Genomic DNA, 16301 nt, shown 5'->3' with positions numbered 1-16301 from the left:
GTGTCCGTACAAGGCAAACAGGAGAGGACTGACTTCCAGGCAGCTAGGACAAGGGTCTTAAAACCTGTGCCCACAGTAACACACTTCCTCCCACAAGCTGCACCTCCTAATAGTGCCACTTCCTGGGCCAAGCATGGCAGAGTCCAGATAGACATGGCACTGAATAAGGAGCTGAGAGTTCTACATCTTGATCCAAAGGCAGCCAGGAGATAACTCTTGCGCTCTAGGTGAATCTTAAGCGTGGGACCTCAAAGCCTGCCCCGACAGTGACACACTTCCTCTGACAAAGCCACATCTACTCCAACAAGGCCACACCTCTTAATAGTGCCACTTCCCATGGGCAAAACATATTCAAACCAACGCAAAAAAAAAAAAAAAACAAAAAACAAAAAACAAAAAAAAACAAAAACAACAAAACAAAACAAAAAACAAACCTGTCTCAATCAATCAATCACTCAGTCCTAAATCTGAAGGTCTCTGATACCTATGACAAATATATTTGTTCCTCGTTGTGCGGTGCTTGTGTTCTACTCTGGCTTGTACGATCTGAGGGCCTCCTTCTGCCCTGTTACCCACTTGCCATAGCAGGACAGGACTGGCAGCCCAGTAGCAACATCACGTAAGGAAGAGTGAGCAAAGCAACCAGTGTTTAATTCTGTGCCCACTGCAGGGAAAATGCCACGGGCTTCGCTCCTGTCTGCCAACTGGAAACATGAGACTATTTGGACAGGAACTGGACAGAAGGAAAATTTGCCTGCTTCAGGAATCGCTCACTGAGATAATGTCTCAAGGAAATAGGATCCGAGGAGGCTCTCAGCCTCTCTGGAGGGCATGCTTCTTCTGTGGTCAACTATTTACATTTTTAAAGGGCAGAGAAGGTATAGCTGGCTATGTAAATGAACTCCGTCTTACCGTTATTACACTAGCTCACGCATGTGAGAACACTGTGCTTACCCTGTTTACTGTGTAGATGGTTTTTAGTGTCAGCTCGCGAGGATATCTTGGTCCCCGTGGTCCAGCTAACCAGCAGCAGCAAGAAGGAAGCTCTTATTAACCTCTTTGCCTGAGGGAGGATCATTGCTTACCAACCCTGGTGGCCCACACATGCCTGAAGGCCAAAGGTTAATTCAAACAGCTGCAGGGACAGTACATTACAGCCTCTGAGTGGCCCATGCAATTCCTCTTGGGGACCAGATTGTCCACATGGCCCTTCCAGAGCTCAGAGAGACAGAAGTGTGACTGAGGTAGAGGGTTAAAAATAGTTCCACGCGGGTGGCAGCTGGGGCAGAGGCACCTTCTTCCTTCTCTCTAGAGGAGGGTGGCAACCAGGTGGCAACCAGCTCCTGGGTCCCTGAGGCCCAGCCCTGCCCTTTGACCTTCCAGTCTTCCCCTAACAGTGAAAGGCACCCCACACAGATCTACCCGCATGCATCAAGAACTGGAGAGTGTGGACTTGGCTGTCTTACAGGTTTAAATACTGTCTGTGCCACACTACCTGCTATGACCTTGGGCAGCATTTCCCTCCTTCTGAGTCTCCCAGGACTTCTTTCTCCAAGGCTTGCCGTGAGACCACGACCATGTGAGGGTTGCTGGCGGGTTTCATTTTTCTTCCCTTTCCCATCTACCCGTTGTTCACATTCTAGCGCTTTCTCCAAGTGTGGCCATGAGGAAAGGCAAGCCGCCCCATGGAAAGACCACTGAGAGGACTGAGGTTCCTTCCACCAACAGGCAACTAAAGGACTAAGGGAGTGTGTGGTTGAAATGAAAACGGCTCCCATAGGCTCGTTGGGAGTGGCACCATTAGAAGGTGTGGCCTTGTTGGCGAAGTGTGTCACTGCGGAGAAGCTCAAACCAGGCTCAGTGGCTTGCACTCTCTTCTTCCGGACTGCTCGTCCAGATGTAGAACTCTCAGCTCCTTCTCCAGCGCCACCGTGTCTGCCTGTGTGCCACCATGTTTCATGCCACATGAGAGTAATGGACTGAAGATTGGCTCTGAACTGTGAACCAGCCCCAATTAAATGTTTTCCTTTGTAAGAGTCATGGTGTCTCTACACAGCAATAGACATCTAACTCTAGATGACTATGGTCTTAGCCAAGACCTGGAGTTCCATCCTGTAAGGGACTCTATGTCCAGAGCCTAGCTGCTTCTAGATCCCTGCCCCTCAGGTACGGCGAAGGAATCTTTGAGGCAGCCATTGATAAGGAAACACCTTTACCAGTCAGGATTCCCACAAAAATTAAGAGTTCAGGAGCCAGGAAGAAGGCTCAGTTAGTGATGAGGTTACCACATGGGTGTGAGGACTTGAGTTTGGCACACCTGGAATTCAAGTGCTGAGGAGGTGAAGCCTGGAGGCTCCCTAGAGCTCGAAGGTCAGATAGTCTGGCTGACTTGGTGACCTCCAGACTCAGTGGGAGACCCTGCTCAGAACTAACATAGAAGGGACTGGAGCCAAAGCCCCATTTGGATGCTTGCCTCACATGTATGATACACAGGGGTTCAATCCTTAGTCCTGGGGGGGGGGTGGATGGAGAAAAATGCCCACCTTTGATCTGCGTGCACACACACACACACACACACACACACACACACACACACACGGTGGAGGGAGTTGGGGGGGTAAAAATCAGGAGTTCGTACTCATCAATACTGTGCCCAATCTTGCTAGGACTCATGGTCCAGATAGTGGGCAGGACCCCCATTTGTGAGCTAGAAGAGCCTGAGAGCCCAGAGCTACAGAGGCAATGGCCACACTGTATGTGAAAGTCAAACCCTGATACTAACCAGCAGTCAGAAAGCTAAACACAGCGCCTGTAGCAAGCAGGCTTGAACTTGGCAGGCAGCTGACAGCTGACAGCGTCCCTAATTTTGTCTTTAAATCCTAAAGGGCATGGTAGGGAAAGCAATACATTCCCCCAAACTAAGACTAAGACTACTACTCTATGCCTCCCATCTGCTGAGCCCACGTAATACTTTTCTGTACCCCACCCCCAGGCTTCCCTGCCTCTACCACGAAGCTTCCTGTCCTGCCTGCCTTCAGTTAGCTAGACATAGGCAATTGGCTGACTCTTGTGCCAGCAAGGTCCCAGGGAAGAGCCCAGGTTTGTCCTCAGTTTGGTGATCTTTTGCTTACTTCCACTAGCCCAATCTTCTCTTCTCTTCTCTTCTCTTCTCTTCTCTTCTCTTCTCTTCTCTTCTCTTCTCTTTCTTCTCTTCTCTTCTCTCTCTCTCTCTCTCTCTCTCTCTCTCTCTCTCTCTCTCTCTCTCTCTCTCTCTCTCTCTGTCTCTGTCTCTCTCCACACTACAGGTCAAAGGCAAAAAAAAAAAAAAAAATCTCTCAACCTTCCTTTCACACCAAGTTACCCAGTAGAATCTGCCCAGGATGATGGAAGGGTAGGGGGCAGGCAGGAAAGACTGAGAACTTATGGAACAGAACATCTGCCCTATGTGTGCCTCACTGGAGCTGGCGTTACCTCCGAAATCCCCCTACTCACCTCTACTCCTAACCTTTGCAAAAGCCAGCTGGACTTCAGCTGGACAGAGTCAAGGACATGGGCTCCAAGTCCATGTTAAACTTTCCCACACCTCCCCACCTCCCCCCCCCACCCCCTACCCTCCACTTAAGCTAAACAGAATAGCAAGCAAAGGAATAGGGAGTGTTTCTCTAAAGAGGCATCAATGGGAGGAGAGGTCCTTTGTCCTTTGAAGGTTTGTAAGGTGCTCCAGAGTAGGGGAATTGAGGGCAGGGAGATGGGAGTGGGGTGGGCAGAGGAACATCCTCATAGAAGCAGGGGGGGATGGGATAGGAGGTTTCTGGAGGAGGGGGGACTGAAAAAGAGGATAACATTTGAAATGTAAATAAAATATCCATTAAAAAAAGAAGAAGAAATTCTGCTGCCAAAAGCAAAGTACAGACTGTCTGGTCCAGATACTTGCAGTACAAAACAGCATGTACGTACGCTACAGTAGGCGAGCCACTGCATTCCCGACACAAATAGAGACAACCAGGAGGAGGTTGTACCTAGCTGATAACACTGACCCACCCCAGACAGCAGGATTTTGACGTTTTAGAGGGGTCACACACACCCGCGACTTTTGCTGATCCATGCTATGATCTACAATGAATGTTTCTATAAAATAAACAAAATAGAAACACCCCCAAATGACTTAATTTTAGTGAATGTATTAAATAGAGGTGGCATATGGGGTCAGACACATGGTAAGAGGCAAAGAGCTCTCTTGGCTGCGACAGCCTTCAGCCGGGGGGAAAGCTGAGAGGCTCCAGCAGGGACTCTGGTGGCACAGGCAGGCCACCCAGAGCCAAGCTTGTTGGAGCGGGCAATGCCCAGGACCCAAAGCTACCCCCAGCCCCCGCCCCGATTTAAGCAGAATGAGAAAGGCTCTAGACCGCCCCCAGCCACAGTTCTGGGAACAGGCACCTTGGGGCGTCTTTCGGCCCAGAAACAGACAACTGCCCAGAGTGAGTCAAGATTACTTGGCCCGAGGGCAGGAGCTGCCTGGACGCTCTGACCCTTTCCAGCGGCCTTTGAGCAGACTGCACGCTGGGAGGGGTTCGTGTCCCCGCAGCTTGGACTCCGCGAGTGGGTTGGGGAAGGGCGGGGCGGGGCGGAGCTCGGCGGTTGCCAGGGGCGGGGCGGCACGGCACCACAGGCTTGGAGCTCCGTGGGCGACAGCCACGCACTGCTGGCTCTCTCCAGCTCGCGCGCCGCCTGTTGCTCTCTGTTCCTGGCCGCCCGTTTCCCGCTGGGGAGGTAGGCGGACCAAAAGCGCCAGCGCGTGGGCGGCCTCCCGCCTTCCTCTCCTCCTGGCGCAAGGGTGATCAAGGGACCCCCGGGCGTCCCCGACAGCGCGGACGCCGCCAGCTCCCGGGCGCGTCCTAGCCCGCGTTCTCAGACTCCCCAGGCACCACGCCGGGATGAACGTGAGCTTCCTGAACCACAGCGGCCTGGAAGAGGTGGGTGGTGACGCCCGAGCCACCTTGGGAAACCGCAGCCACGGGCTGGGCACGTGGCTAGACTGCTGCCCCGGCGGCGCACCGCTGACCGCCAGCGACGGGGTCCCCGCGGGACTGGCGCCGGACGAACGCAGCCTGTGGGTGTCGCGCGTGGCGCAGATCGCCGTGCTCTGCGTGCTGTCGCTCACCGTGGTCTTTGGCGTTTTCTTCCTGGGCTGTAACCTGCTCATCAAGTCCGAGAGCATGATCAACTTTCTGATGCAGGAACGCAGGCCCTCCAAGGACGTGGGCGCCGCCATCCTGGGACTGTACTGAGCGCCGGCCACCCTCGCCAGCGTCAGAGGCGAGGAAGGAACCACGGAGCCTCTTTCTCAAGGTTTTGGCTGTTGTCTGCAATCAACGAAGTACCTCGTAGCACCCAAGCCTGGACACCATAGGACTCAGCGGCAGCGGTGCTCGAAGGGACTGTCACGCTGGACTCTGTCCTGTGTGCGCGGGAGCCGGGGACGCAGGGTTCTTCACAGGTTTTTTGCAAAGAGAAGTTCGGGAGCAGGGTAGGAGACAGGGCTGGGGAGATGCGACGGGGAGCTGAGATTACTGCCGGGGAGATGTTGGGCGTGTTGGTGGGGGCCAGCTCTAAGGAGGGCTCAAGGAAGAGGTGCATCACTGAGATTTTGCATCTGATCTCACATTGCGTCTGGGAAGAAATTTTGTAATAAAACCATGGCCGTCGGGCTTCCTGATGCATTCTAACTGTGCGTGTGTGTGTGTGTGTGTGTGTGTGTGTGTGTGTGTGTAGGGAGGGGAATGTGTCCTACTTCTAGCCCAGTTTGGTTGACTAAATGAGCTGCGGGGCAGACCGCTATGGGGCCCGTTGGGTTCTCAGACCAAGATTAGAGAGAAGGGAGATGGTTTATGTTTGGTTTCTTTCTTTTTTAATGTTTTTGTTGTCTTGTTGTTTTTTTTTTTGTTTGTTTGTTTGTTTCCTTCTTCCTACAAAGAACTGTTTTCTTCTACACTGCTCCTACAGTGGAGGAGGCAGGTCCTTTGAGGGCAGCCAGACACTTAGTGAGAATTAATTTAATTGCTGGAACTTTTAATCTTCTTCATAAAATTGAAATGGAAAAAGAAAGTGAACAGAATTTGGGGAGAGAATAAAATATAGCAGACAAATTCATTTGGGTAGAAAGGGGCTGGATCTAGAAACATTCCAGGCTGAGACCAGAAGCCCCAGTGAATGGCCTGTTTTGCCCACCCTTATGGATGGTAGATGGATGGACTCAGAACAGACCCCGTAGTTCTGTCTTGGAAGAAGACTTAGGGTGTCTATGATGATAAAATGGCCTCCGGATGCAGTTGTCTTCTGTACTAGACTCTCCCAATTAAGAAATGCACCCTCCACTCCCTGATAACCTGAACCTAAGTTCTGGAGGGGACTTGGTGCTTACTGGGCAGAAGGAAGGGAAGGGGGCCATCTGAAGCAAGCGTTTGCTCTGGTACAACTGAGCCCAGGCCACCACAGGAAGAAAGCCCTCTTCCCATAGGCTTTTCAACCTATGTGCATCCACTTAGCCAGGCTTGGGCATAGAGTACTGGGAAGGGTATCTGGGGAACGGAGCTCAGGTCCCTCTGCCTCCTCTCCAACTGGGTGGAAATGAACGAGAAAGAAGGTTGCCGAAGCCTTCCCTGGCTTTAGAATGGAGAACAGAAGGAACCTTCTGTCTTTGGCACCAGTTAGGTAGCGAAAGCAGGCAGCACGGGGGAGGGGGCAGGGTATATCATAAGCAGTGATTTCGTCTGAAGGATTTAGACTCCTCCCAGCTCCCACACAGCCCTGTGAAGTCATCAGTACTGGGATATGTCCTTTCTGCCGCCCTTCCATTCAGTCATATATATACCCGGGGATTCATCCGTGAGATTGACAGGCCAGTTGAGGCCAGGTACCACAGGGCCTGTTAAATATCTACAAGTCCCACAGCATAGAAGGAACAGCCAGTGTCGATGACTGACTGGCATTGCCTCAAGTAGCTTGTCTGATTAAGCAAGAAGGGGCTTGGAAGATGGGGAAACTCGGACACTGGTTCTGGATCCCTGGCATGAGTTGGATCAGGTGCCTGGAGTCTGAGCCACCTACTGGCTGAGAGAATTCCACTCAGATCACCACAAAAAGTCTCTTTAACTCCCAAAAGACAGGAGTCGAGGACTTGGGAAGGAATAAGGGCTTCAGATGTCTGCCTGGTCAGCTTCCAGTGAACACTGGGAACTTCCTGACGCAGAATGCTCTGCTGCTCGCATGAAGGAGGGGAGATGGCCCACGAGTTCAGTTTCTTGAATTTGCTGACAAAGGAGAGCCTTAGTGGGAAAGCCTTGCAGGTCCACCATCATTGTTAACAAAGACCTGTCTAAGATGTGTGAGTGTTTTATTTGTTTTTAAGTCAAAACCTCTAAGCTTAGTCTTTCCGTATAAACTAAGATGGCCTCAAATTCAAGATCTTCCTACCTCGGTCTCCCGCACGCTGGATTTGCACACATGCACCGACACCCTAGGTTTACCATGAATGTTCTGCTGTGCATTTCTCAGTGTTCAAGCATGCATTCCCAGGCAAATGCGTGTGGGTGCTTACTTGCACATGCAGGTATATGCAAAGGCCAGGCTCAAGGAAGAAATAGCAGCAGGCGCTGGTTCCGGGGAGGGGAGGAGGAGCAGCCACCTTTGTAACCATTCTTACTCCTGCAGTCTAGAAGGGGCATTGGCTAAGTACCTTATGTAAATCTCAGACAAGAGGAAAGGCAGGATTGTCTCAGGTAGAAACCAGTGAGGCACGGCACTCCAGGAGAAAGGTAACCCATGATCAGAATCTTGAGCCTTGGGTGCTTTTAGACGAAAGCACTTCCTGTGTCCCCAGCCCTTGTGCAGTATGCATTCTCCCTGTGTGGCTGGCTTAGGACACAATGGCCAAATCTCAGAAGGTCTCAGATTCAGTATGGAGAAACGCAGGACCCTGGTCTGTGATATCCGCACTGTTCTGTTTCCTGGCTCTGTGACTTCAACGAGGTAACTCAACCTTTCCGTGCCTCTGTCTCATCTGTATAACAGGAGCGGTAAGACTCAGAGCTCCTATAATGTGCAGGTGATCTAGCCCGCACAGGGCGTGGCACTTTAGAGACAGTCAGCAAAGAGAACTACCAGCATTTTGGTTGTTGAATGTGTGAGCTCCTTTCCCAGTAAAATGGAGCTGGCTATGGAATGAGAACCCTGGATAGAAAACGAATAATGATTCACATCCAGAGCTCATTTTGATGTTTTCAAAGTCCTTTCCTAAGCAGGATGGGAGTACTCTGCTAAGTATCTAATTTGTGAAGCATTGGGCTTCATTAACATTCCCATTTTGCAGAAGAGGAAGTTAGGACCCAAAGAAGCTGCCTGGGTAACACTAAGACCTTGCCGAGTAGGAAGGGTTATGGGAGTGGCTCTTTTGGGAGAGGAAACTGAGGTTGGCTTTAATGGACTCGTTCACGTTCACTCTCTCAATTAGCATCTACAGCAAATCTACTGTAGGTCAGGTCCTGGGCCAGGGGTCTGCAAGAGCTCAGTCCCAGCATCCATCCCTGAGGTACCAGCAACAGACCTGGGATAGTTCCAGCAGCTGGAGCTCAGTAAAGTCTTCTATTTCTTGTTAGACGTACCACCTCCTACAAGATGATCCCAGAGCAGGGGACAGTTGGGAGTGCTAACAGCCACCCTTCCACTCCTTCCCTAGCTTGCCACAGAGGGTGCAAAGCCCCAGCTGCACTGAACCCCACTGTCCTGTGATCCCAGCAGCACAGCAGGTATCAGTCACCTGGAATGTGATCCCAGCAGCACCTGGAGTGTCAGAACTGGTTTCTGAAGGAAAGGAGGGAGCCAAAGAGGCCAATGTCTGTCCCCAGTGGCCTCACTGCTCCACTGTTGGTTCTTGCTGAGCAGAACTGGGAGGGGGAGGGGGGATGCCACCACCTTTTGCTGCAGGCCACCATTCAGCCATGTGCTCCAGCAACCAGAACCCTCTTCCTGGAGTCCTTTCCTGCCCCCACTTCACTTGTCTTGACCCAGAGCCAGGATTCATGCAAAAACATCTTCCCATTCTAGCTGGAACAGGAAGCGAAAATAAAAACTGGAGGAGGGGAAAGAAAAGGCACGAGGAGAGAATGTGAGAGGGAGCAGAGACGATGGGATGGAGGAGAAGGCAAAGAAGAGAGAAGTACGGCAAAGTACGGGCGGAGGGAAAGCAAGAGGCTCTGCAGGAGCCTAAGGTCTCACGCTCTGCCCCATCTTCAGGGTTCTGTCTACACAGGGGATGGCCAACCACAGCTACTTCCAAATCTGCTGAAGATGAAGCGGCAAAGCAGCAGCACTTAGGGGGTTGATTGAGGTGGCCCCACCCCCACCTCACAAGGTCTGTGTCCTCCGCCAACCACATAGCCTCTGTGTGATGGTGCCCCTTCCTCAAAGCCAGGCCTGGGCACCACTCCTCCAAACTCCGTAAAGTATCACCCCTAGTCGAGGAGGAAGTTACCCCAGGGGGTGTAGTTCAGCCTATAGAATATAAGTAAATAAATATATGAGCAGTCAACAAAAGCGAGGAAATGAGTGGACACGGTAGGCAGGTGTGTACAGAGGCACAGTAGCCCCGTGCCTCAGGGCTTCTCAGCTGACAGAAAAAGCCACTCAGCCTCTGAAGCTTCAGGTCCCTCATCTCTAAGAGCATTAGCTGACCAAGTGGCTGGGAAGCTAAATGAGAATGTCTGAAAGCACTCAATAGCACGGTGAATTAAACAAAAAGAAATAGCTTGAAGTGTTCACGCATCTCTGCCCTGATTCGTATGAGGTTCAATGCCAGCAAAGGATGTAGTTAGTCATGGTGGCATGAGACACTGGATCAGAGCCCCGAAGCCGTGCTAGGGCCTTGAAGGTCAGCATAGACCAGTAGGTCGAATCCGTGGACTTCATACTTGGTGCATTTTTCCTTGACCAATGATTGCATTGAATTTTTACATCTGCAGCAGCAGCAACAACAAAAGAATGGGCACGAAGTAGTCCCAGCCTCTCACCCGGAAAGAATCACTGTCAACCCTTTGCTGTAGCTCCTTTTGCATGTTTAGGAATCAAAACAGCAAAATCAGGGCTTTTTAATAAAAATAAATGCTCCTGCAGCATTTGTGCCATTTTGAACATTTGAATGGTCTGAGACATGTGCCTGAGCAATACATACTGATACACTCATGTTGGGAACTGACATCACATGTACCACAGGCTTTTGTTACACACATATCATCCTTCAGCTGTCTGGTCTCCTGCAATCAGGCGTCGGTCGCCCTGTTTCCAGGTGGGGTGGGAAGGCTCCAGCTGTGCCCCACCCCGCCTTGCGAGTGAACTTAGAGAAAGCTTAGCTGGAGAGTTCGTGTCCAAGCATCTCTCCCTTTGCTCTCTTGGGGTCATTCCTTCAGGTAGAGCCTTCAGGCTCCTGAATGGCATCTGCAGTCACTCACTCAATCCCATCGACCAGCCAAACTTTTAGTTTCCACAGCAGTCTTAGATGTTGGCATTCACAGATTGAGACTACACACGCTTAAACAAATAAACAAGACACCAGGTCTGGCCAGGCAGCGGCAGAGCTAGGATCTGGTGTCTTCGTCATGGCCTCCACGTGTTGTGTCGTTTTCTCCACTATATCTCTGTAACTGAGGTGACTGGCACAGTCACGGTGGGAGCAGAGAGATGCAATCTAGAGCCACAGGCAGGCTTGAGGGAAGCAGGAAGCTTCTCTCTTACCATGGGAAAGGAGGCTTGTCATGTGGTTCTAAACTCAGAGACTTAGCTCAGGCCTGGTAAAGCCTACAAGGCAGTAGCTCTCTCTCTCTCTCTCTCTCTCTCTCTCTCTCTCTCTCTCTCTCTGATTTTCAGTCACTCATGTGCAAATCTCTTTTATTATCTGTGTGCCATGAGCACACTCCTGAAGCACTACCCACTGAACACACTTCTTCTTGTGGAATTGCTGGCCAGAATGCAGTTTCTGCCTGTCAGGACAGAGCTTGGTCACAGCTCATCTACGGCTGTCTGAGTAGCTGTGACCCTCTGCAGGGTGTGGATGGCGGTGCTATCTAACCCTCTCACCTGAAATAGAGAAAACTAAAGCCCAGGGACAGAGGAAAGAGGAAGACACATCTGGATGGTGGACACCTCCTTTCTGAACACTCACCGCATGTAGTCTACTAGCTACAGGATTACTCCAAAGTAGGGTGCAGGGGCAGATTCAGCAGGAAGGACACCGCTGTACTCTGGGAGGTGACAGTCAGGGGTCCCAGGCTTCTTTCTCCTTACCTAGCACATCTCCCTAGCACAGTCAAACCCAAGCCTTTGTCATGAGCCAAGCACTAGGGAGACACAATGAAAGAGGGGTTCTTTATACCCGTTTGTGAATTTACAGGGCACTAAGACCAGGGGAGATTTTAATAGACATGAAATGGTGCAGGGCCCTCAAAAAGTACTAGGGTCCTTTTTCTGTTCCCTGAGCCCTGATTATCTTCAAATGTGCCTGTTATGCTCCTTGCAGATTTGTATAACTAGAGATTCCACCTCAAAAAATGTGATTTTTGCATTAATTTGGGAAAGGTATATGTATAGGCATTCACATGTATACACACCAGGGGGTGAAAAACTCTAATGAATTGCTATGGAGATAAAACTTGGGACGAAGTTGCCATAGTAACGGAAATGTTTTTTGAAAGGCCATATCACCTCAGTGAAGTAAGAAGCTCTTGTCAAGAATTTGCTGTTAGATGCCAAATTACAGACCTTTGCGTCAGGACCAGGTACTCTTTCAGGCTTTATTCTCTCTCTCTGTCTCTCTCTCTGTCTCTCTGTCTCTCTCTCTCTCTGTCTCTGTCTCTCTGTCTCTCTCTGTCTCTCTCTCTGTCTCTCTCTGTCTCTGTCTCTCTCTCTGTCTCTCTGTCTCTGTCTCTGTCTCTGTCTCTCTCTCTCTCTCTCTCTCTCTCTCTCTCTCTCTCTCTTCTTATTTCCTGTTTCTCCTGATCACTCCCAAGAGCATGAGATTTTTATCTGGGAAACCGATTCAAGCTCTGGTCAGTGCCAGGGTGAGAGGGAGTAGACTGTCTGTTGACTTGGTGTGTGGCATTGGACAAATTGTTTCTCTCCTTTCCTGAGTTTCCTTTCATGCAAAACGATGAGGCCAGACATAGACTCTTGTGTTCTTCCAAAGGTCTGCTCGCCTGCAGAGGACTCAGCCTCCCCCATGTCTTGCCTACTAGATTGCCCGACTGCTGAGCTGTCCGTGGTACTGAAACCCCACATGCCGGCCGGTTCTCAATGTAGTGATCTTAGCACCAGTCCTGCTGGGCTCAGAACATCTCAACCAGAAGCATGGCTATTCAGAGAACCCTAGAGGAGGGATCTGGTGATGTATCCTAGCTTGACAATCTCTCTATCAGGAGCAGTTAGGAGCCATGCCCCCCACCCTCACCCTTATCTGTGAGACTTGATTAAGAGTCCAAAACTTGCCTGAGCTTTGGGGAGAGGCGGACTCCCCAAAACTCAGTCCTCCTCTGCACAAAGCTCAGCTTTCCCACTGATAACAGCAGACAGAGATCAAGACACACTCCCCGGCCAGGCGGTGGTGGCACACATCTTTAATCCCAGCACTTGGGAGGCAGAGGCAGATGGATTTCTGAGTTCGAGGCCAGCCTGGTCTATAGAGTGAGTTCCAGGAGAGCCAGGGCTACACAGAGAAACCCTGTCTCGAACCCCCCCCCAAAGACATACTCCCACATCAGGGACACATGCTCACTTCCACTAAAAGACACGCTGTGCCCAGATGCAGCATCTGCGTGTCCTCAAGCCACAGCTGAGCGCTGATTGCCACTTGCTATGAAACATGCCAAACTCACAGCAGCCCATCTATGTCCCCACCTAATTACCTGACCATCTCTCCACAGTCTACTTCCTCCTCCAGAACACGAGATGAAAAAGAAAGAAACAGAGGGAACACTGGAGAGAAGCTCCTACCGGAGGGCGTAGGAATTTGCCTGGGACATCACACGTTTTCACCTCTTACTGTCCCTACCTGCCCACACAATGCAACGGGCGGGAGTGGAGCCCACACTTCAGAAAACTTTGTCTCAGGCCCAGCTTCCATCCTGAAATCACATTCTTCCTGAGTCCTCATTTGGAAAATTGAAATCAGTTACACATACTTTAACTGTGGTTTAAGTGGTTGGAAGATTAAAGCGGGGGCGGGAGAGGGGGGAAATGTTTAGCAAGCCCAGGGTCTGGCAACATTGAAAGTAACTGTTTGGTTAGCTTTAGCTGGGCTACAAACTTCCCCCTAAGCTTCAAATTGATGATTCAGATGGACTTGGGTGGGCGCTTCTGGTGCAGCAGATGTCGGCTGTTACTGAGGCATCCGGAGGTGACATACTGACTGCAGTGTGTGTCTGGCATATTAGTGGGAAAGATAGGAGGGAGCGCTTGGCAGGGGTGATGGGGCTCTCTCCTCCTCAGTCCCATGACATTGCCCTCTCCTCTTCACAGGAGGAGAGCTGACTTTAAGACTGAGCAGATTTCTTCACCAAAAGCAGAAGTTTCTGGACCTTCAGAATTGGCACACAGCTGGCATCTTTCCTCCTCCAACATAGCTTATGCATTACAAATAAGTCACTAGTTGAGTCCAGATCCAATGTGGGAGGAGGTGGCACAGGACATGAGGACCTGGAAGCATGGCTTATTATGGGGTGTCGTTGGAAACCAACTCTTATGTAGATTAATAAATATTCTTGTTACTGGAATTTAAGGGAGGGTCTATTTCCTTATCCCAGTTTTAGAAATAACTTTGGAGGTTGGAGACACAGCTCAATGGATAAGATATTTGCTGTGCATGCATAAGGACCATAGCTGGGCTCTTCGGCACCCACACAGAAGCCAGGGGCAGAGGTATGGTGACCCACTTGCCATCCCAATTCTTGGGAAGCAGAAATGGATCCCAGGGGCAAGCTGTCTAGCTAGATTGTCAGAGCCAAAAGGTTCTGGATCCAAGCTAGAGACCCTGCCTTGGAGATCAGAGAGTCATCAGTGAAGGCATGATGCCAGCCTCTGGCTTCCACGTGCAGAAACATACAGATGCACTGACGGGCACCACCCCACTCACATCAAGAAGTTTGGATTTGCTGACTTTCATGTGAGATCCACTCCAGCTATCACGCTAGGCTAGTCCAACTGCTCCTTCCCCGTCACCATCCTGCAGGGGGGCTTTGTGTATTGCAGGCACTGAATGCAAGTTGCACTTTCCCATGCTGTGTCAACTCTTCTAGACCAGCTCTGCTTTTTGTTGTGTATATTCTCTTCTGCCCATTCAGTCTCCTTGCAAACTTCCCGTTTTCCATTTTGGCACATAGCTCGTAGCTGGATGTTATTAACACATCATCTTTTTATTTGTGTGTTTCATAGACTTTTCTTAATTGTGATATTATATATATATATATATATATATATATATATATATATACATATATATATTCATTTAATATGGTAAACTTTTTTTTAAAAAAACAACAACTCATTTTATTTGCTTTTATTCTTTTTCTCATGCCCTCTATTGGCTTAGAAATTAAACACTTTATCTTGATTCTTTTAGCAGTTACACTAAAAGTTTTTTTTTGTTGTTGTTGTTGTTTTGTTTCTTGTTTTTTGGGGGGTGTTTTGGGGGTTTTTGATTTTTTTGGATTTGGTTTTTTCAAGACAAGTTTTCTCTGTATAGCCCTGGCTGTCCTGGAACTCACTCTGTAGACCAGGCTGGCCTCGAACTCAGAAATCTGCCTGCTTCTGCCTCCCAGAGTGCTGGGATTACAGGCATGCGCCAGCACCACCCAGCTCACCCTTAAAGTTTTGACAGCTTCATTGTTGGAAAAGTGAAATTAGCATCTACCTTCATCATATAAATTATATCTATATTACATATAATAGACATATTTACTTAGAAGCAAGGGCTCACATAATACAGGATGGCCTCAAATTTACAATATAGCTCAGATGACCTTGATAAAATATTCATATTCCAATTACCTCTTCCATAGATAAAATTGAGTTTATTATTGTTTTGTTTTGTTTTTCAGGCATGGTTGTAAACTATGTACCCCAGGCTAACCTCCGACTTGTCATCTTCCTTTGTCAGCGTCCTGAATGCTGGGGTTACAGATGCTCATCACTATGTCTGGATATCATGTTATTTTTGTCCCATTTAATCCCTAGCTTTAAAATAAACCTGTCTCCAAAGTATTCACTATGAATATATCTTTTGAGTCCTATTTTAGATTTACTGTGAAATTAACTTTCGGGCTGTTTGCTAGCTAGTTTTATGTCAACTTGACACAAGCTAGAGTCATCTGAAAGGAGGTAACTTCCATCAAAAAATGCTTCCATAAGATCAGGCTATAGGCAAGCCTGTAAGGCATTCTTTTAAATACTGATTGACGGAGAGAGCTCAGCCCACTGTGGGTGATGCCAACCCTGGGCTGGTGACTCTGGGTCCTATAAGAAAGTAGGCTGAGCAAGCCATGGGGAGCAAGCCAGTAAGCAGCAAACCTCTGTGGCCTCTGCACCAGCTCCTGCCTCCAGGTTCCTGCCCCATGTGGGTTTCTGTCCTGATTTCCTTCAATAATGAACAATGATGTGAAGTCGTAAGCCAAATAAACCCTTTTCTCTTTGACTTGCTTTTGGTCCTGGTATTTTATCACAGCAATAGTAACTCTACCTAGGACAGGGTGTGTGGCATTATGAATCTTGACAGATAGAGTACCTGGAAAGACCTCCTGGTGCGGCCTCTTTGTCTTTTATTCTTCTCCTTGACTTCTGATGACCACTTGCCTATTCTCTGACCCTGTGGTTTGCCTTTTCTGGATGTCAAATAAATAGGATCATTCAAATCATTCTTGTTTCTCGCTTGTAGTTTAATGCACCCAGTGTTATTTCATCTGTCAGTAACTCATTTCTTTTCATTGCAAAATGGGTACTGCCCCCATCAGATATGTTATTAAACCACAGATTTGGTTTGGTTTGGCTGAGATTCGGTCTGTTATGTTGCCCAGGCTACTCAAGTGATGGAAGTATGGGTACATGACCATGCTGACCCATAGCCTAAGTTCTAAAATTTGATCTCTTATTTTTGTCTATGGTTGAGGTATATTTGGGTTGTATTCAGTTTTGGGTGACTATGAATAAATCCAACATAAATATTCATGTACAGATATGCATATGTGCATGAATCAAAGTTTTCATTT

General features: G+C 49.2%; 1 protein-coding gene across 1 annotated transcript; it reads left to right on the top strand.

The window, feature by feature from the left end:
* The first annotated feature begins 4689 nt into the window (after nt 1-4689).
* Rprml (reprimo like) lies at nt 4690-5708 on the top strand. Its single transcript, XM_052196176.1, has one exon. It carries the CDS (start codon nt 4935-4937, stop codon nt 5286-5288), a length of 354 nt encoding a protein of 117 aa, XP_052052136.1. The 5' UTR covers nt 4690-4934; the 3' UTR covers nt 5289-5708.
* The last annotated feature ends 10593 nt before the right edge of the window (nt 5709-16301 follow it).

This window comes from Apodemus sylvaticus, chromosome 10 (assembly GCF_947179515.1).
Source record: "Apodemus sylvaticus chromosome 10, mApoSyl1.1, whole genome shotgun sequence".
In the NCBI taxonomy this organism is placed as follows: domain Eukaryota; kingdom Metazoa; phylum Chordata; class Mammalia; order Rodentia; family Muridae; genus Apodemus; species Apodemus sylvaticus.
This window is presented reverse-complemented; position numbering and strand designations above follow the sequence as displayed.

Excerpts from the sequence above, each read along its gene's own strand:
- Rprml (XM_052196176.1), top strand. The coding sequence starts at position 4,935 with ATGAACGTGAGCTTCCTGAACCACAGCGGCCTGGAAGAGGTGGGTGGT.